Source organism: Nyctereutes procyonoides, unplaced genomic scaffold, assembly GCF_905146905.1.
Source record: "Nyctereutes procyonoides isolate TBG_1078 unplaced genomic scaffold, NYPRO_anot_genome, whole genome shotgun sequence".
Classification (NCBI taxonomy): Eukaryota; Metazoa; Chordata; class Mammalia; order Carnivora; family Canidae; genus Nyctereutes; species Nyctereutes procyonoides.
This window is the reverse complement of record NW_026575142.1, coordinates 47,897,960-47,920,805: the sequence shown is the minus strand read 5'-3', so window position 1 is coordinate 47,920,805 and position 22,846 is coordinate 47,897,960. Positions and strand designations below refer to the sequence as shown.

General features: G+C 38.9%; 1 protein-coding gene and 1 pseudogene across 1 annotated transcript in view; both read left to right on the top strand.

Annotated features, from left to right (window-relative positions):
* Nucleotides 1-21,413, top strand: part of PARL (presenilin associated rhomboid like) — a 47,709-nt gene extending 26,296 nt beyond the window's left edge. Inside the window, exons 5-10 of the mRNA XM_055308281.1 lie at nucleotides 1,896-1,991; nucleotides 2,582-2,731; nucleotides 4,591-4,661; nucleotides 17,032-17,133; nucleotides 17,273-17,370; nucleotides 21,086-21,413. Coding sequence (XP_055164256.1) covers nucleotides 1,896-1,991; nucleotides 2,582-2,731; nucleotides 4,591-4,661; nucleotides 17,032-17,133; nucleotides 17,273-17,370; nucleotides 21,086-21,197 — 629 coding nt within the window. The 3' untranslated portion in view covers nucleotides 21,198-21,413. The remainder of the gene's footprint in view (nucleotides 1-1,895; nucleotides 1,992-2,581; nucleotides 2,732-4,590; nucleotides 4,662-17,031; nucleotides 17,134-17,272; nucleotides 17,371-21,085) is intronic.
* Nucleotides 6,585-7,145, top strand: LOC129498769 (nascent polypeptide-associated complex subunit alpha-like; annotated as a pseudogene).
* Nucleotides 21,414-22,846: the final 1,433 nt, after the last annotated feature.

The window sequence follows — 22,846 nt, the reverse complement described above, 5'->3', positions numbered from 1 at the left end:
CAAACTATTCTCAGATCTTCTTTATCCCAAGGTACCAATCACTATGTACAACCTAGGCCTCAGAGAATTCTCTGGGTAATAAAGATATTTCTTATAAAAGATATTTCTTATAAAAAAAAATAAAGATATTTCTTATATTTCTTGGGTAACTAAGGAAACCCAAGCAACACTAATCACTGCTCACTTCCTTAGGATAAACCCTTTGAGGTCTGTTCCTTCACCTGAGGAGGCTCTACCCTTCCTCTGTCCACCTTTCCTGCCCAGGGTTTCAGGCTCCTTGTTGGGAGGTATACATTGTACTCTCACTTGCCCTGCTTGTGACCTCTTTTCTCCATCCTTTCACGAATATTGTCCTTCTCACCATCTTTGAAAGACTTCTAATTAGTTATTTACTGAAGGTGTATAACAGCTGTCAGTTCCCACTAGTAAGACATGATAAAATTGATGGAATCATTCAGTTAATGCAGCAAAACACCGTTTCATGTGCCACGAAGAAAAAAATGTTTCTAGTTCATCTATGACACACCCACCAGTTGTAAGATGCATCCTGATTACAGATATTAAAATGGAGGAAATGTCTTAGAATCTATGAAAAATGGTAGCTTCATTTCCTGCCTGACTCTCAAATGGGAGAGTGAAAACTGGAGAGACTAGTAATACCAGGGTATACCTGAGAGCCTTAGTGAGTAAATATAAAAGCCAAAGGAAACTCCAAGATACAGCAGCCGGTGGGGATTATACAATGAATATCTTCTAAAATAAATCCTCTTACCAGAATGTTGCTGGAATCAGTGTTTACTATGATTGAAGAAGCTGAAAGGCCTTAGTTGCTTATTGATGAAAGAAACTGGAGGAATGAATAAATGTTTAAATTCCTTTAATTAAAAAAAAATTAAAAAAAAACAAAAAAATAAATTCCTTTAATTCAAATAGATGAGTGCCTACTATATGGGCAAGGAGTTGTGGTACCTTAAAATTAATGTGTTTTTTAACGTTTGTAACTTTTAAGAATAAATTTTATAATTGTATTTATTTGAGAGAGAGGGTGAGTGAGAGTGAGAGAGTGGGAGCAGGGGAAAGGGCAAAGGGAGAGGGAGAAGCAGGCTCTCTGCCGACCAAGGGAGTCCAATGCAGTGCTCAATCCTGGGACTCTGGGATCATGAGCTGAGCCAAAGGCAGATGCTTAACTGACTAAACCACCCAGGCACCCCAAGAATAACAATTTTTCACTAAAATGTTACTGAATAGTTAATTCTATCATTAAATAATAAACCTCAATTTAGTGATAGTTCTAGCAACATCAGTTTCTTAAAAGTGAAAGTTACTCACCTCCCACATATAAACAGTTTCAAAAGCAGTTGGAAAATTCTTCCAGGTCATTCCTGAATTCTTATCTAAGAAGTATTTTTCTCAGACAAGTGGATCTTCATCTACCCAATGACACATAGATGTTTCTGTAAGTTTGAGAAGTATATTATTCCCTGTGGAAAAAGAAGTGTGTTATACAATATAGCTTTTCTGATCTTGGCCAAAGAACCCAAATCTGTATATTACTTATCTCTGGCTTGCCATTTTGCAACAGTAATTATAGATCTGATTATTGCTTATTGAGAAGAGTAAACTGTTCTGAAGAAAGTGGATCTGAGTGAAGGAAGTTAGCTTCTAGAGCATTTGCAGTTTCCCAGGAATTTTCTGACTGTACCAGTGCATATAGTTTGATACTTAAAAACATTGATTCACTCAACTTTCCTTAGCTTGCCCTGCCCCCACCCAACCCATAAGTATATAGTAATCTTAAATAATTGTGGTAGAAAATCTTATTCAGGTGGACTTTCAATCAGACTTTCTTTGTTCCTATTTTTAACCTCCCTAAATTATAAATCTTTATTTTGTAGGTATCATAGCAGCAAATGTTTTTGTATTCTGTTTATGGAGAGTACCTTCTCTACAGCGGACAATGATCAGATATTTCACATCAAACCCAGCTTCAAGTAAGTCTACTTAATGACTTTATTTTGAAGTAGATGTAATATGAAAGAAATATGCTTTATGTTAATTGAAATGCTATAAAAAGGATGAGTTACTTGTCAATATTATAAGCAGAATCTAGAAGATAGACTATAAGTAAGCTCCTTGAGTAAAGGGACCTCATTTCTCTTAGTGTTATGTCTCAGGTACCTAAAATGTGCCTTGCACCTAGTAGATAAGTATTTTTTACTGACATAAGATGCATGATCACTACAAGTTTACTCTTGGAGGATACTATTATGTACAACTGCATATCTGTAATTGAAATAATTTATGAAATCCTTTTTCTAAGTGATTTTTGCTGTAAGGATAAGTTGCTTTCGTTGAACTGAGAATTTTTATTGGTTGCTTGCTAAAGTAGAAGAGAGAAATTTAGGATAACTTTTTGCCACTTTGAAAAATACTGTGGTAAACCGTCTTATTTAACTGGCTCTATTTTTATTTACTATGTTTGAATTTTTTATAATAGTAATGAAAAAAATCTAAAACAGATCATTTTTAGATCATGGTCGTGTGTCCTATGATTACCAGACTGTTTTTCATTCTCTTGTAGAGGTCCTTTGTTCTCCAATGTTGCTGTCAACATTCAGTCATTTCTCATTGTTTCACATGGCTGCAAATATGTATGTTTTGTGGAGCTTCTCCTCCAGCATAGTGAACATTCTGGGTCAAGAGCAGTTCATGGCAGTATACCTATCTGCAGGTAATAAACTTTAATCTGGGGATCTTTCAGAGTATAAGCATTCCCACCTACCTGGAGGAGAAATTAAGGGAATGATTATAGTCATAGTCTACATATGAAGACTGTATGTAGATAATTGTATAAATTGTATATAGAGAAGGATGCCACAGACTGGTGGCTTATTTTCTTTTCTGCTTCTCATCATGCTGGTTTCTTCTTAAGATTATAGGTATGTTTAGTTTTAAATCAGGATAGACAGGAGTTAAGGTTTAGTATAGATTTTACAAATGTCATTTTTATCTCATTAGGCTTGGTTTCTTTAGATCAGGCCTACCATTTTTATAAATCAGTGTTTCCAAGACTTGCTGGCTGTCTCAGTCATCTGGATCTTTGTTAAATAACCATAAACTCATTTCCCATGGTGTGTTCAGTTTCCAGAAAGCTTTGGATCAGAGCTTTGTAATAAATTGTCAAGAATGAGTTTATTCTAACTTTGCTGCAAGCATATATCTTAGTCTGGAACAGTTCCAGTCATGGTCCTGGAGATAACACCATTTCCTTATTTCAACTAGGAAATGGTGGTAGTAGATTCCAGGTTCTAGATGCTACTAAACTGGCAATTGGTCAATTAAATTTTACCCCTCTCTTTGTAAAATATACTTAATTAAAAACCACACAGCATAAAAATTCATTTCTGAAATCTCTTCTTTTTTTTTTTTTTTTTTAGATTTTATTTATTTATTCATAGAGACACACACACACAGAGAGAGGAGCAGAGGCACAGGCAGAGGGAGAAGCAGGCTCCACGCAGGGAGCCCGATGCGGGACTCGATCCAGGGTCCCCAGGATCAAACCCTGGGCTGCAGGCGGCGTTGAACCACTGCGCCACTGGGGCTGCCCTCTCTTCATTTTTTTAATTAAAAAAATTAAGTTTATTTTTTTAAAATAATCTCTGTACCCAGCATGGGGCTTGAACTCAGAACCCTGAGATCAAGAGTCACATGTTTTTCTGACTGAGCCAGCTAGGCGCCCCTGAACTCCCTTCATTTAAAAGCAGTATATCTGGGAATCATACTGTAGTGTGAAAGAAAGCACTTGAGAGTATGAAGACAGAAGTCCTAGTTTTATTAGATCCTATTTCTGCTACTTGCTGTGTGATGTTGTGGAAAAGACCATATACTTCTCTGAGGTAATGATACTTAGTCTCTCCTGACAAGGTGGTTTAGAAAGGATTAAATAGAAGCATTTACCGCAAGGCGCAGAATGAGTGCTTAGTGTTAATTAAATATCCATGCATCTGGTCCCTTCAAACTAGAAACTGAGCAATATCTTTGGCCTTCAACAGAAGTGTGTAGTTCTTTTCTCAAGCACTAGTTGTGTTGTAGGTAAGATGAGTCTGTCAGCTGCCATTTCCTGCTCTGTAGGAAGTTGTTTAAAATGAGCCATGTTCAGCTTAGATGACATCGGAGCCAGAGGGACTTGAAAAAGATCATCTAGTCTAGATCTGTGGCAGAGTCATTTGGCAAGCTGAGTAAAATATAGATTCTCTGGTCCTATTCCAGAGAATCTGATTTAGTGTTTGGAGTATGGCCTAGAGGATTCCCAGACAGTTGGTGAGTTTGGAAATAGTCTTTTTCATGTTATAGATGAGAAAAGTGAGGACTGAGAAGTAAAGTGAATGATCTGTGTCACTCAGTAAGTTGTGCAGTTGGTCAGACTCTTCTTTAAAATATCTAGAATGATAGGGTAAGTGTTTGTGCCTGCACCTTGTACTGACCTAGGTAGAGATCCGACACTGTTAGTCTCTGTGAGGTGGAGATCAGAAATGGAAACCATTTTTATACTTCACTATAATGATCGAAATGTGACTTTTTTCCCAGGTGTGATTTCCAATTTTGTCAGTTACGTGTGTAAAGTTGCCACAGGAAGATATGGACCATCACTTGGTGCAGTAAGTGTTTCTAATGTAGATTTTCTAAATTTAGTTTTTAGCTTCATTTTGACATAATTTGAGGCTTACAGAAAAGTTGCATAATTATTATGATGACTTCCTATATACCCATTACCCTACTGTTAAGTACAGAACCACAGTACAATTATCAAAGCCAGGAAATTAACATTTGAGACAATGCTACTAACTAATCTGTATCTAACTTAGAATTTATAGGGATCCCTGGGTGGCGCAGCGGTTTGGTGCCCGCCTTTGGCCCAGGGTGCGATCCTGGAGACCCGGGATCGAATCCCACGTCGGGTTCCCGGTGCATGGAGCCTGCTTCTCCCTCTGCCTGTGTCTCTGCCTCTCTCTCTCTCTCTCTCTCTCTCTCTCTCTCTCTCTCTCTCTCTCTCTGTGACTATCATAAGTAAATAAAAAAAAATTAGAATTTATATGTTTGTAGACCCTTTAAACCTCAGGCTATAGCTTTTAACCATTGGTCATTTATATATATTTGATGGAACAGTACAAATCAAGAGGAGTAGTGAAAACAATGAGTGTTCAGTCTCTAAAACCAGATAGCCTAATCTAGCATTGGAAAATTCAAAATAATTACAGATTTGATTATGATGTTTAGTCACTACTTGAGTGTCTGCTAGGCAGATTAGACTAGTAGGCACTCTACTCAAGACTGGGGATTACAGCCAGTGAGCAAGATGATCATAGTACCTGTCTTTAGGAGCTAAGTTCTGGATGCTTTAAAACATAAAGACAAATACATTTTCTTTTGAGTTTAGTGGCAGATTTATAGGCACATGGAAATCTTTGCATGACATTTCTCTAAAGACTTCATTTTATACATATTTATTATTTTTAAAAGATTCATTTATTTATTTGAGAGAGAGTGGTGGGAGTGGCAGTTGGAGGGAGAGAGAGAAGCAGACTCCCCATCAAGCAGGAAGCTGGATGCGGGGCTCTGTCCCAAGAACTGGAGATCACAACCGCAGACCCTAGCCAAAGGCAGTGGCTTAACCAACTGAGCCATCCAGGCACCCTATTTTCTACGTATATAAATGCAGATCACTTAAATGCATTGAAATAGGGGGTTTCATATTTAAAGAAACTCTAAGAAGGGCAGTCCAGGTGGCTCAGTGCTGCCTTCAGCCCAGCATGTGATCCTGGAGACCTGGGATCGAGTCCCACGTTGGACTCCCTGCATGGAGCCTGCTTCTCCCTCTGCCTGTGTCTCTGCCTTTCTCTCTCTCTCTTTGTGTCTTTCATGAATGAATGGATGGATGGATGAATAAATCTTAAAAAAAAAAACAACTCTAAGGATATTCAGTTTTAGAAGAATTCTTATGTAATCAGCCCATAATTTGTGTGTTCTTAATTTTTCTAATGAGACCTATACTTTTTCCTATAACCTACTGGATTTCTTAAGCCCTGCTTTTCCCTTAATGGAATGTTTTATTTATAAAATTTTGTGCTGATATAATTTACATATTTCAAATCCTATCCTTTACCTCATTAACCAACTAAGCACCTGTTATGTGAAGGCAACAAAGACCACTGGTATGAGTCAGAAATAGATTCTGACTTTAGTTGGGGAAAAAACATTATACACTATATGTAATACACACTGAAAGGGCTTAGTGTTCTCCAGAAGTCTTCAGGTGTTCTGAATGTGGGGAGACTTTTTTCATTAACTGAGAGGATCTGGAAGGGCTTTTTTTTTTTTTTTTTTTTAAGATTTATTCATTTCTGGGAAGAGAGTTGGGGACGGTCAGAGTAGAGAGTGAGAGAGAGATACTTTCCGCCGCCATTTGGTTCCGCGTTCGCGCACAAAATGCCTGGTTTGAAGCCACAGAAAACCGTCCCTGCTACGCGCAGGAGTTGCCACAGCCCAGGCTGAGACAGGGTAATGGAACAGAATTGACAGTGATGAATCCGAGTACCAGAAACTTGAGGGAACAGGATTCCACACAAGCAACCACACAACAAGCCCAGCTGGCAGCAGAGCTGGAAATCGATGAAGACCAGTCAGTAAGCTAAAAAGAGCCGGAGTGAAAAGAAGTGCACGAAAGGCTATGTCCAAACTGGGTCTTCGACAGGTTACAGGGTAACAAGAGTCACTATCCGGAAATCTAAGATATCCTGTTTGTCAAAAAACCAGATGGTCTACAAGAGCCAGCTTCAGTACCTAAATAGATTTTGGGGAAGCCAAGATTGAGGGATTATCTCAGCAAGCACAGCTAGCAGCTGCTGAGAAATTCAAAGTTCAGGTGAAGCTGTCTCAAAACATTCAAGAAAACAACAGACTCAACTGGTAAAAAGAGGAGAGTGAAGAAGAAGGAGGTTGATGAAACGGGTGTAGAGGTTAAGGACATAGAATTTGGTCATGTCACAAGCAAATGTGTCAAGAGCAAAGGCAGTCCGAGCCCTGAGAACAACAGTAATGATATTGTAATTGCTATTATGGAATGTAACAATGTAACCGTATGATAACGAGACTTTTTTTGGTGTTTCAAAGAATAATACTGGCTGGTTTGAAATTTTGTACTGTTTTCTATCATTAATAAAGTTATGGCTTCTTGTTGGATGAAAAAAAAAAAAGAGAAGAGAGAGGAGAGATAGACCACTCCTCATGCAGACTTTGCATTGAGTTCAGAGCCCAGCACAGGGTTCAATTCCAAGACCCCAAGATCATCACCTGAGCCAAAATAAAGAGTTGGGTGCCCAACCAACTGAGCCACCCAGGCGCTCCTGGGAGGGCATTTTGATGTGCCTCCGGACAAGTATACTCATTTTACAGATAAGAAACTGAAGTCCAAGATGAAAAGAGTGTGGCAGATACTTGGAATTAGACTGGGTTTGCATTCCAGCTCTGCCACTTATCTATGATTTCTAGAACATATTCCTGAACCTTTCTGAGCTTTAATTTCTCTATGTAAAATGGGGATAGCACATCTCTTCTGATCTGCAGTGCAAGTGTGTTTAGAATGCTTAGCATAATAAGGAGCATGTACTAAGAAATGTGGTAGTGGTAGTTCCTGCTCAGAAATCAAAATTCTGTACAGCCATGTCAGGATAAAATTGTCCCCAATAATAAAGAAATGAAATCATCAGAAATAATGGCATTTTTAATGAGAAAGCTAGAAAAAAAATATTGTCGACAAAGTTGTATTAGATGATGGGCTTCATCATAATCCTTTGTTAAAGGACCATTAAAGAATATTTGCCAATTAACATATTGGCACTAGAGAGCAAGAATACTGACGGGATTTTGATAACGGTTTTGTTAGACCTCTGTGTTTTCAGAATCTCACTTAAAAATTGTTTCTTAGTAGTTATTGGTAGGAAGCTTTCCCTACTCTACTTTTCAAAGGTTTATTGTCTGTGAAATATAACCCTTAATCTTGAGATGGCAAAGATCAATAAAATGTTTGTTGTAGGAAACAGCATTTGTTAAAATGTTAGAGAAATTTTTTTCACTTAATGATGTAGTTTCTCATAGGGTGGATTTGCTCAGTAGCATTATGATAACTTGCTTACTATAACTTCATTGATGTAAGTATCACATTTAATCTGTATATAAAAATTCTCTGCTAAGTTAGGAAAGTATCTTTTTTTGGGGGAGGGGGGAGAGTATCTTTAGTCTCTTCCTACAGGGTTGCAAGTAAAATGAAATGGTCACTAGACCAGATTCATATAGAGTTCTATTTTGATTTACCTATAGTGTCTGGAGTATATCTCTTTGTATAACTTTTTTAGTGGCTGCTCTAGGTATTCCAATATATATACACACATCACTTATTACAGTCTGCTGGTGGTGGTTGAGTGAAGTGAACCTTACCTCCCTTTTCATTCCTATGTCTTCTCCAAATTATACTTGTCTTAAATACTTGCTCCACATATATTTACAATATTAGCCACTATTATTATAAGTGCTACAATAATTAAGCATCATTTAGAAAAGTCCAAGGGAGGAGAAACCAATTATATTTATGCATAATTTTTACTTTTTCCATTGTTCTTCTGTCCTGATGTTTCAGGATTCTTCCATCATTTTCATTTTATTTGGAGAATTAGCCATTCGTTTAGGTAGGTCTGCTGGTGATACTTAGGTTTTTCTTAGAACATGTCTGCCTCTTCATTTCTGGATATTTTCACTGGATAAAAAATTCTAGGCTGACATTTCGTTGGGCACTTGAAAAAATGTTGTGCCACTTCTTTTTGGCCACAATAGTCTCTGAAGAGAAATTCTTTGTTGTTCAAATAGCTTTTTGCCTATAGGTAAGGTGTTGTTGATCTCTTTGAAAAATTTTTTTCTTTGTCTTTAGTTTTCAGAAGTTTGACTCTGTCTTGTCATGGATATCTTTGTGTTGATCTTGTTTAGGATTTGCTTAGCTTCATGAATCTAGAGTTTGTCTTTTGGGACGTTTTTAGCCATTACTACTTCAAATACTTTTTCAGCCTCACCCTTCCTCCCTCCTTTATAACTCTGATGACATAATGTTAGATCACTTACAATCTCATGGGTCCCTGAAATTTAGTTAATTTTTTCAGTCTTGTCTTTCTGTTGTCCAGACTGGGTAATTGATACTCTGTTTCAAGTTCACTATTTTGTCCTTTCCATTCTACTTGGCCTTTATTGAGTGTTTCTATTTTAGGGTACTGTATTTTTTAGTTCTAAAGTTTACATTGTTAGCAGTGTCTTCTGTTTCTTTGAGAGCTTTTCTATTTCTGTGCTATTTTTTCACTTGTTCCAAGCATGTTTGTAATTGCTCATTAAAGCATTTTTATAATTGCTGCTCTAAAATGCTTGTCAGGACGTCTGAGTGGCTCAGTTGGTTGGGCATCTGACTCTTGATTTCAGCTCAGGTCATGATCTCATGGGTCGTGGGATCAGTCCTGCTTTGGGCTCTACACTCAGTGGAGAGTCTGCTTCGTATCCTCTCTCTTGGCCCATCCTCCCTGCTTGTGCTTGCATGCTCTCTTTCTCTCATAAATAAATCTTTTTTAAAAGATTTTATTTATTCATGAGAGACACAAAGGCAGAAACATAGGCAGAGGGAGGCAGGCAGGCTGGCTCCCTGCGGGGAGCCTGAAGCTGGACTCTCTCCTAGGACCCGGGGATCACACCCTGAGCCAAAGGCAGACACCCAACCACTGAGCCACCCAGGTGTCCCAATAAATAAATTAAAAAAACATATACTTGTCAGACTATTTTAATACCTGTGTCATCTTGTTGGTGTTGTCTTTTTTTCATTCAACTTGAGGTTTTTCCTGGTTCTTGGTATGGTGAGTGATTTTTATTTTATTTTATTTTATTAATTAATTAATTAATTTGTTCATGATAGAGAGAGAGAGAGGCAGAGACACAGGCAGAGGGAGAAGCAGGCTCCATGCCGAGAGCTGGATGTGGGACTCGATCCCGGGACTCCAGGATTGCGCCTTGGGCCAAAGGCAGGTGCTATAGTGAGCACTTTAGATGAAGAACAGTCATCTATGGAGAAGTAATCTAGAGCTACCTAACCATTTTAATTTTAGTGTTGTTCTTTAACATCAAGTAATCAAATTCTGGTGGCCTCATTTGGAGGGAAATATAAGGTCTTAGCTTGATTTTGGGTTTTGTTGAGTTGGCCTTTTTAGGTTTGTTTAAAAATAAATCTAGGAAGGGCAGCCTGGGTGGCTCAGTGTTTTAGCGCCACCTTCAGCCCAGGGCCTGATCCTCAGTACCTGGGATTGAGTCCTATGTCAGGCTCCCTGCGTGGAGCCTGCTTCTCCCTCTGCCTGTGTTTCTGCCCCTCTCTCTCTCTCTCTCTCTCTCTGCATCTCTCATGAATAAATAAATAAAAATCTTTGAAAAAATAATAAAGTTTATAATTTGGCAAGCTCAGACATGAGGATACCCATGGAGCCATTGCTAGAATAAATATAAATGAATATACTTGTCATCTTAAAAGTGTCATTGTGTTCCTCTGTAGCCCCCCCTTACTGCTTCTCCAGTAGAGGGCAGCAACCTCTCTACTTTCTGTCATGATAGTTTCATTTGTATTTACTGTCTACAGTTTAATAATGGAATCACCTAGCATATAGTCCTTTTTATTATTGTTCTGGCTTTCATTACTTTGTAGTTATTTTGAAATTCATCCATAAAGTTGTATATATCAGTTTATTCCTTTGTATGGATGACTCATGTTTCATTGTATGAATATGCCAGAATGTGTATATGCATTCACCTGATGGACATTTGGGTTGTTTCTAGTTTTAGCTATTATAGAAAAGCTGCTATGAACATTTGTGTAAAACTCTTTGTATGGATGTGTGCTTTCATTTCTCTTGGGTTAACACCTAGGAGTGGAATGGCCAGATAGTATGGCAAATAAGTATTTAACTTTTAAGGAACTCCCAAACAGTCTTCCGAAGTGGTTATAGTATTTTACTTTCCCACCAGCAGTGTGAGATTTTGTTTCTTCACGTCCTCACCAACACTTAGTGTGGTCAATCTTTTTAATTTGTAACCAATATATAGTGATATATAGTGTGGTTTACATTTTTTATTTCCTTAATGATTAATGATGTTGATCATCTTTTCATGTCCTTATTTGCTATCCATATGTCTTTCTGAAGTGTTCAAATATTTTGTCCAGTTAAAACAATTTAAGGGGCACAGTTGGTTAATAGCGTCTACCTTCAGTTCATTCAGTTAATTAAATGCATAGTAATGAGAATTTTCTTTCATATTAGATTATCTGTAGTGAGCCAGTATTCTCTTTTGCCTATATCTTGTCTTCTCTCAACAGTGTCCATTGGAAGACTGTTTGGTTTATATAAAGTCTGATTTACTAAGTTATTTTTTCTGAAGGATCATGCTTTTTTGGTCTCATAGCTATGAAATGTTTGCCCAACATAAGGTCACAAGGAGTTTTCTCCTATGCTTTCTTTAAAGGCTTTTATTTTATGTTTTACATTTAGTCTGTGTTTCACTTTGAAAGAACTGCAAAATATTCTTGAACTATATTCACCAGTTTTTAACAGTTTGCCACATTTCACTTGTCATTTTCTTTATATATACATACTATTTTTTCTGAACTATTTGCAAGTAGGTTGCATATATCATGCCCTTTTATCCTTAAGTACTTCAGTGTATATTTCTAAGAATATGAATGTTCTGATTCTTTCTACAGTTCAGTTATCAAATTCAGGAAATTTGCTTATTTTTTTTAAAGGTTTTATTTATTTATTCATGAGAGACACAGAGAGATAGAGAGGCAGAGACATAGGTAGAGGGAGAGGCAGGCTTCACTCAGGAAGCTCAATGTGGGATTCTATCCCGGGACTCCAGGATCACACCCTGAGCCAAAGGCAGACGCTTCACTGCTGAGCTACGCAGACGTCCCCAAATTCAGGAAATTTAAAAGTGATATAATACTTTAGTTTCACTTATAGAACATATTACAGTTTTGTAAATTGTCCCAGTAATGTCTTTTGTAGCTATTTTTCTCCCTCTAATATCATATATTGCATTTAGTGGTTATGTCTCTCTGGTATCCCAAAAGCTGGAACATTTCCTTCCATAGCTTTTAAAAAATTTTTAAATTGAGGTATAATTGACATAACATTATAGCTTTGGGCATACAACATAATGATTTTATATTTGTATAAATTGCAAAGTGATCACAATGAGTCTGGTTAAACATGGTTAACAAGTCTGTTACCATATACAGGGTACAGTTAAAATATTTTTTCCTTGTCATGAGAACCTTTAAGTTACATTCTCTCAGCAACTTACAAATATGTAACACAGTAGTATTAACTATGATTGCCATGCTGTACATTGCTTCCCTATGACTGTTTTATAATTGGAAGTTTGTACCTTTTGACCCTCTTCACCCATTTTGGCCCTCCCTATCCCTGACTCTGGTAACCACCAATCTTTTTTACATACAAGAGCTTGCTTTTTGTTTTGTTTTGTTTTGTTTTTAGATTTCATATGCAAGTGAGATCATACAGTATTTGTCTTTCCCTGGCTTATCTCACTTACCATAATGCCCTTAAAATCAATTCGTGTGTCACAAATGGCAAGATTTCCTTCTTTTTAAATTTTTTAATTTTAAGATTGTATATATTTAGGGATGCTTGGGTAGCTCAGTGATTGAGTGTCTGCCTCTGACTCAGTGGGTGATCCTGGAGTCCCGGGATCGAGTCCTGTATTGGGCTCCCTGTGGGGAGCCTGCTTCTCCCTCTGCCTATCTCTCTGCCTCTCTCTCTGTGTCTCTTATGAATAAATAAATAAATAAATAAATAAATAAATAATATTTTAAAAAATGATTGTTTAGAGATTATAGTCTCTAAATTATATAAATATATAAACTATATAAATATATAAGTTATAATAATTAAATGATTACTTAGAGCATGCACAAGCAGGGAGAAGCACAGAGGCAGAGGGAGAGTGAGAGAATCCCAAGCAGATACCATGCTGAGTCCAGAGTGCAACACCAGGCTTAATCTCATGACCCTGAGATCATGACCCAAGCTGAAATCAAGAGTCCGATGCCCAAATGATTGAACCACCCAGACGCCCTAAGATTTCCTTCTTTTTAATGGCTGAATAATATTCCTCTTTCTGTGTGTGTGTGTGTGTGTGTGTGTGTGTGTACACACACATATGTACATACCACATTTTCTTTATCTGCCTATCCATTGGTGGACACTTAGGTTGTTTCCCGATCTTAGCTATTGTAAATATGCTGTGAACATGGGAGTGCATACACCTTTTCGAGTTAGTGTCTTTAGATGAATACCCAGGAGTGGAATTACTGGATCATGTGATAATTCTGGTTTTAATTTTTTTTTTTTTTTAAATTTTTATTTATTTATGATAGTCACAGAGAGAGAGAGAGAGAGAGAGGCAGAGACACAGGCAGAGGGAGAAGCAGGCTCCATGCACCGGGAGCCCGACGTGGGATTCGATCCCGGGTCTCCAGGATCGTGCCCTAGGCCAAAGGCAGGCGCTAAACCGCTGCGCCACCCAGGGATCCCCTGGTTTTAATTTTTAAAAAAACATCCTTTTTTTTTTTTTTAAAGATTTAATTTATTGAGAGAATACACGAGCAGAGGGAGGGGCAAAAGGAGTGAGAGGGAGAGCATCTCAAGTAGACTCTGTGCTGAGTATAGAGCCTGACGGGGCTGTATCTCACAACCCAGAGATAATGACCTGGGCTGAATTCAAGAGTCAGACACCCAGCTTACTTGAGCCACTACCAGATGCCCCTCTGTTTTTAATTTTTTGAGGAACTTCCATGCTGTTTTAACAATAGCCATTCAGACAGGTGTGAGGTGATATTTCCTTGTGGTTTGTGACTGCTGGCCATCTAAAAGTCTGGAAAAATGTCTATGCAGATCTTATGCCCATTTTAAATTGGATTGTGTTTTTTTGCTTTTGAATTATAGTTCTGTATATATTTCAAAATTAATCCCTTATTAGATATGATTTGCAAATATTTTCTCCCATTTGGAAGGTTACCTTTTCATTTTGATTGTTTTCTTTCCTGTGCAGAAGCTTTTGGGTTTGATGTAGTTCTGCTTGTTGCTTTTGATCAGCCTTTTTTTCCCCTCATGTCATTAACAGTTTTGAACCATACGGACCAGTTATTTAATAGAATATCCATCAGTTGGGTTTGTCTATTTCCTCATGATGAGATGCTGATTGTGTGTTTTTGGTTGAAATGCTGCATGAATGGTGGTCTGTCCTTGGGTAACACAACTAGAAGCACATAATGCTCATTTGCTCCTAATTGTCCATTTATCGACTGGTTGTTATCCAGTTTCTCTACTGTAAAGTTACTATTTTCTTTTACTGTTTAAAATCAGTGTATAATCTGTGAGAAGATGCTTTGGGATTTATGTAAGTATCGGGATCTCTTGTTTGTCAACCTCCTCACCCCATGGATTATCCTGGCTCGAAGTTTTTGCTCTGGTGATTATTATAAGGGTGAAGGATACATCTCATTAGGGGTACATTAGGTAACAGCTGTTATAACCATGACTTACCAAACTAAAAAATTAACATTGGTAGAGCACTGTTAACCTGCAAACTATATTTGGATTCCCCATTTTCCCACGATGTTCTTTTATTGTTCTAGGATACTATATTGCATTTAATTATCGTATCTTTTTAGTATTCTCCAGTCTGTTGTGCTTTCTTGATCTTGTCTTTCATGACCTTGATACATGTTTTGTAGAATGTCTATCATGGAAGTTTTATTATTTATTTAGATTTTTGGGTAATCTCTACACCCTACACCCTGAGACTGAGTCACATGCTCTACCAACTGAGCCAGCCAGGTGCCCCGGAGCTTTATTATTTTTAATAAGTGACTAGAACTGAGAACTTTGGCAGAAGACAAATGAAGTTAAATCGCTGACCTCCCTTTGCTCTCCTCCCTGGCCTCCAGCTGTACTCAGCTTCTTTGTATTTCTCCCACTCACTGTCCTCTCTGATATCCAGGCTTGGTTTAAGCTGATTTTCTGCCTGGAACACTCTTCCCATTTCCTCCCCTTCTACTTGCCCAATGCCTGGTGACCCTTCCGTGCAAAATTTGATGTCACGTCAGCCTGAGCTTAAATGAGCTCTTCCTTTCACATGCCACTATAGCATGCCCTAGTTCACTATCCTAGCTCATCACATTTTGTTTTTATGTCTGTGCTTCTGTAAGCTCCATTCAGGAAGGGACTGCTAATTTTGTGCTCCTCTATACTCGCAGCGTCTTGCATTGTGCCTGGTATGAAGTAGGCCTCAAGTATTTGGTTGAATGATTATCATGAGATTTAATGTGAACTAGCGATTACGATCTAATTTCTCAAGTATTTTACCATTTAGAGGAAGTGGGAACATGTCTGACATTAAGACTTAAATTAGCATTATTTATCCAGGAGATACTTCATAGCCATTATACATTTAAGTTATGAAGGTTATGTAGCAATCTGGAAAAACGTGATTTAAAAAAATACAGCCATTATAATTTCAACTATAATAAGAAATGGTTGACTTCTTGATCATAAGGTTGTGACATTTAGATTTTCTTTTTTAAGTAAGCCCTAGGTCCAGTGTGGGATTTGAACTCATGACTCTGAGATCAAGACTTGCATGATTTACCAACTGAGCTAACCAGGTGCCCTGAGATTTAGATTTTTATTCTCTAAAATAGTAGGAGGTTGTTGGGGGGAAGTGCTTCTCAGGCAGGCAGATGCATGTGTGTCCCTGGGAGGATGCTGTGACGGGTGGGTCATGTAGAGCCATGGGACATGAGCAGAACATTTACTCAAAAGTTGTTTGTTTGTTTGTTTTTTAAGATTTTATTCATTTATTCATGAAAGACCCAGAGAGGCAGAGACATAGGCAGAGGGAGAAGCAGGATCCTCGCAGGGAGCCCGATGCGGGACTTGATCCCCAGACCAGGATCATGCCCTGAGCCTAAGGCAGATGCTCAACCACTGAGCCACCCAGGTCTCCCTTACTCAAAGGTTTTGTTTTTTTTTTTTAAACTTTTATTTATTTATGATAGTCACAGAGAGAGAGAGAGAGAGGCAGAGACACAGGCAGAGGGAAAAGCACGCTCCATGCACCGGGAGCCCGACGTGGGATTTGATCCCGGGTCTCCAGGATCGTGCCCTGGGCCAAAGGCAGGCGCCAAACCGCTGCGCCACCCAGGGATCCGTACTCAAAGGTTTTAAAGAAAATGTTTGGGGCATCTGGGTGGCCCATGGTTAAGTGTCTGCCTTTGGCTCAGGTCATGACCCTGGGGTCCTGGGATTGAGTTCCACATTAGGCTACCGGCATGGAGCCTGCTTCTCCCTCTGCTGCCTCTCTCTCACTGTGTCTCATGAATAAATAAAAATCTACTTTAAAAAAAAAAAAGTTTAGTTTTACTATGAAGTAGGGTATAAGTTTCACAGGGTATTTTTTGTTTTAAGATAAAACATTATACTTGGAAGAAATTTATGCATGTGAGTTTCTTTGGGCAAATTCACGTCACAGTCTAGGTGAAGTGGCTTTGTGGAAATTTGAGAATTTCTTTTTAGTCATTAAATGAAATGATGCATGTATCATGCTTAACACTGTCCCTGAAGTTCATGAAGTACTCACAGGCTAGTGGTTACACATCTCCTCGTTCTTTCCAGGTGGTTACTCTGCAGTGGGCTTGAAGCCCCTTTGCCTGATATTTTCTACGTTAATAACTAAAGGCTTTTAAGATATGTACTCATCCTAGAAATGTATGGCTTATAAACTTTGTGGAAAAAGTATTGCTACATTAGACGTTGTAGTCATGAAACAGTTGCATATTGAGAGTTTCACATTTTCACATGTGTTTGTTTGCAGTCAGGTGCAATCATGACCGTCCTTGCTGCTGTCTGCACAAAGATCCCAGAAGGGAGGCTTGCCATTATCTTCCTTCCAATGTTCACATTCACGGCAGGGAATGTGAGTATTTTTATGAAGTGAAGTGCTGGGGACAGTGGTGATATTTTTACATTGACTGAATTCTTGCCCTTAAATTAGAAATGTCAATGCTGGAGGAATCAAAGTTGTACCAGTTTTATTCTCTTTTGCTGGCTTTCAGGCCCTAAAAGCCATTATTGCCATGGATACAGCAGGAATGATCCTGGGCTGGAAATTTTTTGATCATGCAGCACATCTCGGGGGAGCTCTCTTTGGAATGTAAGTTTGAGTATAACCAATTGCTAAGCTGCCTCCTTGGTCCTCTCTTCCTGCCCACCCTTTAGGAAGGCAGAACAAGGCAGTTAACTCTGGACGAAAGCAGGGGCAAGTGGGGGTGGGAGGTTGAGAAACCTGCCACATAGTTGTTTTCAGCTTTGCCCAGTTCCACCATGTGAGCTTGGAAGGGAGAAGAGCAGGTCCTGCCCCAGCCTCAGTCATTTATAGAGAGACTATGCCGTTACCCTACACTTAACTTCCACTCACCCCAAGTCCAGAGCTGTCAGAACTCCTAGCCCCTCTTGGGCTATTGTTTGCCAGCCCCCCGTGTGCGTTGTCCTCTCCTTTCCTCATGCTCAGGCCTCCTCTGTCCTGCTGCTGCTCACCTCCCTGTCACCAGCACTGGGCAGTCAGAGTGACACTCTGCCTGTGACAAGTGTCCAGGTGTGTGCTACCTGAACAAGTAGAGGCTGGGGATCATAAAACCAGTGTTGACCACTTAACTGGGCATCAGTTATGTGGCAGGCTCTGAGCTAGTAGTTTCCATTCTACTATTATTACTTCCATTTTACTGATGGGAAACAGGCTCAAAAGTGATCTTTCCCAGGTCAGACAGCTAGGAGCAAAGCAAAGATTTAAAACCAGATCCAGAGTCCTTTCTACCTCTGTCACACCATATTGAATATAGTAGTATAATGTTCACAAGATCTCCCATTTGTGTGTCAGACAGTGGACTTTTGCCTAAAATGTAGTAGCATTGGAATGACTTGATCATAGAACTTCCTCAGGACTCCTGGAGCCTATCTGACCATGAGAGTCCCTTCAGCAGAGTAATTTCTATCTCATGTACTGGGTCCCCTGATGGACTATCTTACTTATCCTACATAAATGTTGCTTTTTGCCCTCACTTGGTTTTTACTTTGTTTCATGACAATGCAAAACTGAAGTTTTTTAATTTAAAAAAAAAGAAGAAGAAAAGTCTATTCTAAGTGGAGCAGTTTTGCCCAGTAGGCGGTGGAACTAAATGCCATTATGCCATTTATAATTTTCAGTGATGATTAAAGAATTGCGTATGTGAGTTCTGGCTTTAACAGCAGCACATTATAAATAGTAGAAACTGACCTGATATTACAGTAGGAGAAACCTAGACTTAGGAAACAGGATTCTGTTTTATGAACTCTAAATTTATCTCTCTGGATCCTCCCATGTATACTTAAAGGATCTTCTCTTCAGCAGGTTTTTATTCTTCTGAACTATAATTAGATGACCTTTTCCATTCTGAAAATAATTAGATCAAATGTATTTTAAAATGCAGGATCTGAAAGGCAGAGGAATCCTTTTTCTTTGCTCTTCTAATTTCAACCCCTTTCATTTACTAGATCTCAGTCATATCCAGAATTCATCTTTTATAACATCTTTAATTCAATTAATAAAGTTAAAGATTTAGAAATCCTTACTCACGGTAAAAACCATATTAGTATTCTCCTGCACATTGCCTTGACTCTGTTCCCTCATCAGATGTTATGGTCTTTGCTCTGTACTTTTGCAGTAATACTAGCTAACATATTTTGAATATTTGCTGTGTGCCCAAGCTAAGGACTGATTTAATATTCTTAAATCTTGTGAGGTTAGAAACTGCTTTAAAGAAGGGAACTGTTCAAAGTCACACAGCTAGTCCTTGCAGAGCTGAGTTTCAGAGTGAGCACTAGGCTATACAGCTGTTGCAAAAAAAACCAAACTGAAACTTAGAAATTGGTCATTTTAAAGTGTTTTCCTAATTTTAATTTAGCCAAATGACCAATTATATTTGAACTTCCAAGTATGATCAGAACAGTTTACCTGTAATATTAAACTGGTTGACTTTCTGCTTGAAATAAGTGTATTACAAAGATCTGGGAAGACACTTCATTAATGGAGAGTTCCTGACAAGTGATTCATTTCTTGCAAGAGTTTTACAATTGCATTCGAATCTTAGGTGATCCTTTTTCTGTTGTTCTAAATAAGTTCACCACAAAATTTGATTTAGGCCCAAAATAATTTTGTAACATGCCTATTAATTTGCATGTTCTTTAAGTGTCCTCTTTCTTTCTCTATATTTACTGATTTTTTTTAACATTTTAATGGTGACTATTTTCATGATCTTTTTAAAAATATATTTAGTGAATATTAAGATTCAAGTACTTGGGGGAAAAAAAGATACAAGTACTTTATGATAAACATACACAGAACATTAAAAAAATTGATACAGGGCAGCCTGGGTGGCTCAGCGGTTTAGTGCCTGCTTCTCCCTCTGCCTGTGTCTCTGCCTCTCTCTCTCTCTCTCTCTCTCTCTCTCTCTCTCTCTCTCATGAATAAATAAAATCTTTTAAAAAATTGAAACAGGGGCAGCCCTGGTGGCGCAGCGGTTTAGTGCTGCCTGCAGCCTGGGGTGTGATCCTGGAGACCCGGGATCGAGTCCCACAACAGGCTCCCCGCATGGAGCCTGCTTATCCCTCTGCCTGTGTCTCTGCCTCTTTCTCTCTCTATGAATAAATAAATAAATCTTAAAAAAAAAATTGAAACATTAAATTGCTATTCTGATACTAATCTAAGCCATTTAAATAGAGCATGTTTTCAGTCAGGTGTTTGAAGAGATGCAAAGATTAACACAGTCTGGTCTCTGCCTCAGGGAACATAAAATCTATTTGGGCAAGGAGGGCAAAAATAAAAGTTTCAGTCATAGCTTTCAATGACAGCCATTCCAGACAACCCCGTCTCCTCCAGGAAGCCCTCACAGCCTTCCCCTCGCCCAAGAGAGGAAGAGGTAGGTGCCCCCGAGTTATACTTACATCCTGTGCCTCCCTCAGGTAGAGCTCCTGGTCTTGCAGTACCTAGGCCTGTGGGCTTCTAAAGGCAGGCATTGCTCAGTGGTCTCTCAACTTTGTGTTCCTCAGCTTACGGTAGATTCTCCCTAGATGCAGCAGTAGTGATTATGGCACCACTTTCAGAATCAGATTTAGGTTCTAGTGTCCATTCTGGTGATCGCTAGTTGTGCAGCCTGGGCAAGGTAAGTTACTGAACATCTCGGTGCTTCATTTTCCTCAGCTCATTGCTTTAGGCTGCTTTTTGGCAGTATTTAAGAGCGGAATAGGGATTGGAACTATATTTTTAAAGGTGGGCAGAATTTGGATCAGCAGATAGCTTTGTGTAGCCAGGTGGAAGATGACGAGAAGCATTTAAACTATTGAAGCCATCATTAGTGAATTTGAATGCTGACATTTCTTACATTTAATGTAGTGAAGAGGGACCAGGCTTAGGATCAGTCTAGACCTTCAGGTGAGTCCTTAGAAGCTGTTAGCTCCTGAGAAGATTGCTTTCTCTGAGGCTTGGTTTCCTCATGTCTGTAATGGGGAGGTGATGCTCAGTTGCAGTAGTGAATCAAAAGTAGTGTGTGGAAAAAAACAAACAAACAAACAAAAAAACAAAAGTAGTGTGTGTTACACATAGTCCCATCCCTCTTCTCTTCCTTTTTTTTTTTCCTCTTGATCTGTCATACACTCCATATTAACAGTGAGTCATTGATCTACATCAAATAAATCAATCAGCTATTTTAATAAACAAGATAGTAAATAACCATGGCATTCAGTTTTTAAATGTCAATTTGATATCATCATGGTACTTAACATTTGTATGTCATACTGTTTGAATGTTGAGCCTGGTTTGTTTTTCTCCTCCCCAGATGGTATATTACTTATGGTCATGAACTCATTTGGAAGAACAGGGAGCCTCTAGTGAAAATTTGGCATGAAATGAGGACTAACAGCCCCAAAAAAGGAGGCGGCTCTAAGTAGAACTGGGATCAGATGATACTGGTGCATGTGCCCCGTGCTGCCTGGAGAGTCCCAGGAACTCATCAGCCCTGGAGTGACCACATCTTTGCTCCTGCTTGGAAGACACTCAGCATCTAGTTTTCCCAGTATTTTAAACTCTGTCTCCAGTACATGTCTTACCAGAAAGTGAATTATGACAAAGTTGTGAAATAAAGGTTTATATCTCTAGTTTGTAAACAGAGGGTGTGTGTCCCTTTTGAAGAGCACTAATGCTGCCCTGGAGTCTTGCTATTAGTGTTATATCTGACATAGTTTGAGTAGTGAACTTGGCAGGAGTGCACAGGAAAAGGCCTAATTGAAACTCAGAGACGCTTGTTTTTGTACTTTGGCCTTCTTGCATCTCTGCTTCCTCACTTACCCTTTCCTTTGGTTGGTTGACAGGTAAAAAAAAAAAAAAATCTTCTGGCTGGCGTGGACTGAAATAACAGCTGTAGTATTTTCTAAATTTTCCCAAGAAAGGTAATGTTTTCTGGCAGTGAGTGGCATATACAAAAAGCTATTTTTAGGCTTTGCTTTCTAGATTAAAATTGTAGCTAAATTAAGAGTTAGAAGGAAATATCTTGGAGAAATTCAGACTTGAATCTGAGCCTAATTGCATCTTACATTTGAAAATGTGCATTCTTTGAATTGAAGCATCATACTGAAATAGCAGACAGTGGTCATCAGAACAGCTTCACTCTAGTAGAATTCTTGCCCTCATGATTGAAAATTATTTCTAGGAAATGCATTTTGAGAATTTAAAAGTAGTGTTTGTTGAGATGATTTATAGGAGACTTGTTAGTCTTTTGGTGGCCTCAGTAGGTAATCCCGGTTTTTGCACCCTCCCCTGGAGAGGAGTGCAGCCATATTTCCTGCTAGGTGTCAAGCTTTATGGAAAGGAGTGAGCTGTGCCCACCTCACAGTGGTGAGAGCTGAATGGCAGCATGTCCCCGCACATTGGAATTGTCTAGAATTTGACAATTCTTTGTACTTTTCCCCCCAGATTCTTCTCTAGTGTGAAATACTTTATTTTTACTAGGCAGAAAGGATTCTATCCTAAACTATAATGTCACTCGTTTTGTTTTGTTTTTTAACCTAGCCCTCTCTTTGCTGGTAAGGAAGCAGGATGGTCATGTATGGGAACTGCTCAGGGTCACACTGCTGTGCTTTGGCATTTCTGAATATATTATGCCACCAGCCCTGCAATACACAGATGAGGCAGGAAGCATTTCTCAGAGATAGGATGGGAGGCTGAGATCACATGGACATTCTGTATGGGGTCCAAAATGAAATTTATGTCTTGCTGTGGGCCGACTAGGGACATAGGCCATGAGGACATGTATTTTCCTGCTTTGTGATGGTTAGTGAAGGAGCATTTAGAAGGTCAAGTCCCTAAATCACTTCTCTGTCCATAACATCCCTCCATGCTGATGCCTTTGAACAGCCAAGTGCCATTCTCCCCATGAGAGGCCTCATGAAGAGTCAGAGCCCGGCTCTGGAAGCATGAGTCTTACTGTCTGTAGCTTTGGCAGTCGTCCCTACTACTCTTTGCCCACTAGGGTGTTTTCTCATCGTGGCTTCTCTACTGACACGTGATCGCCCCAAGCCTCTGTTCTGCCTGGCTAGTGCAC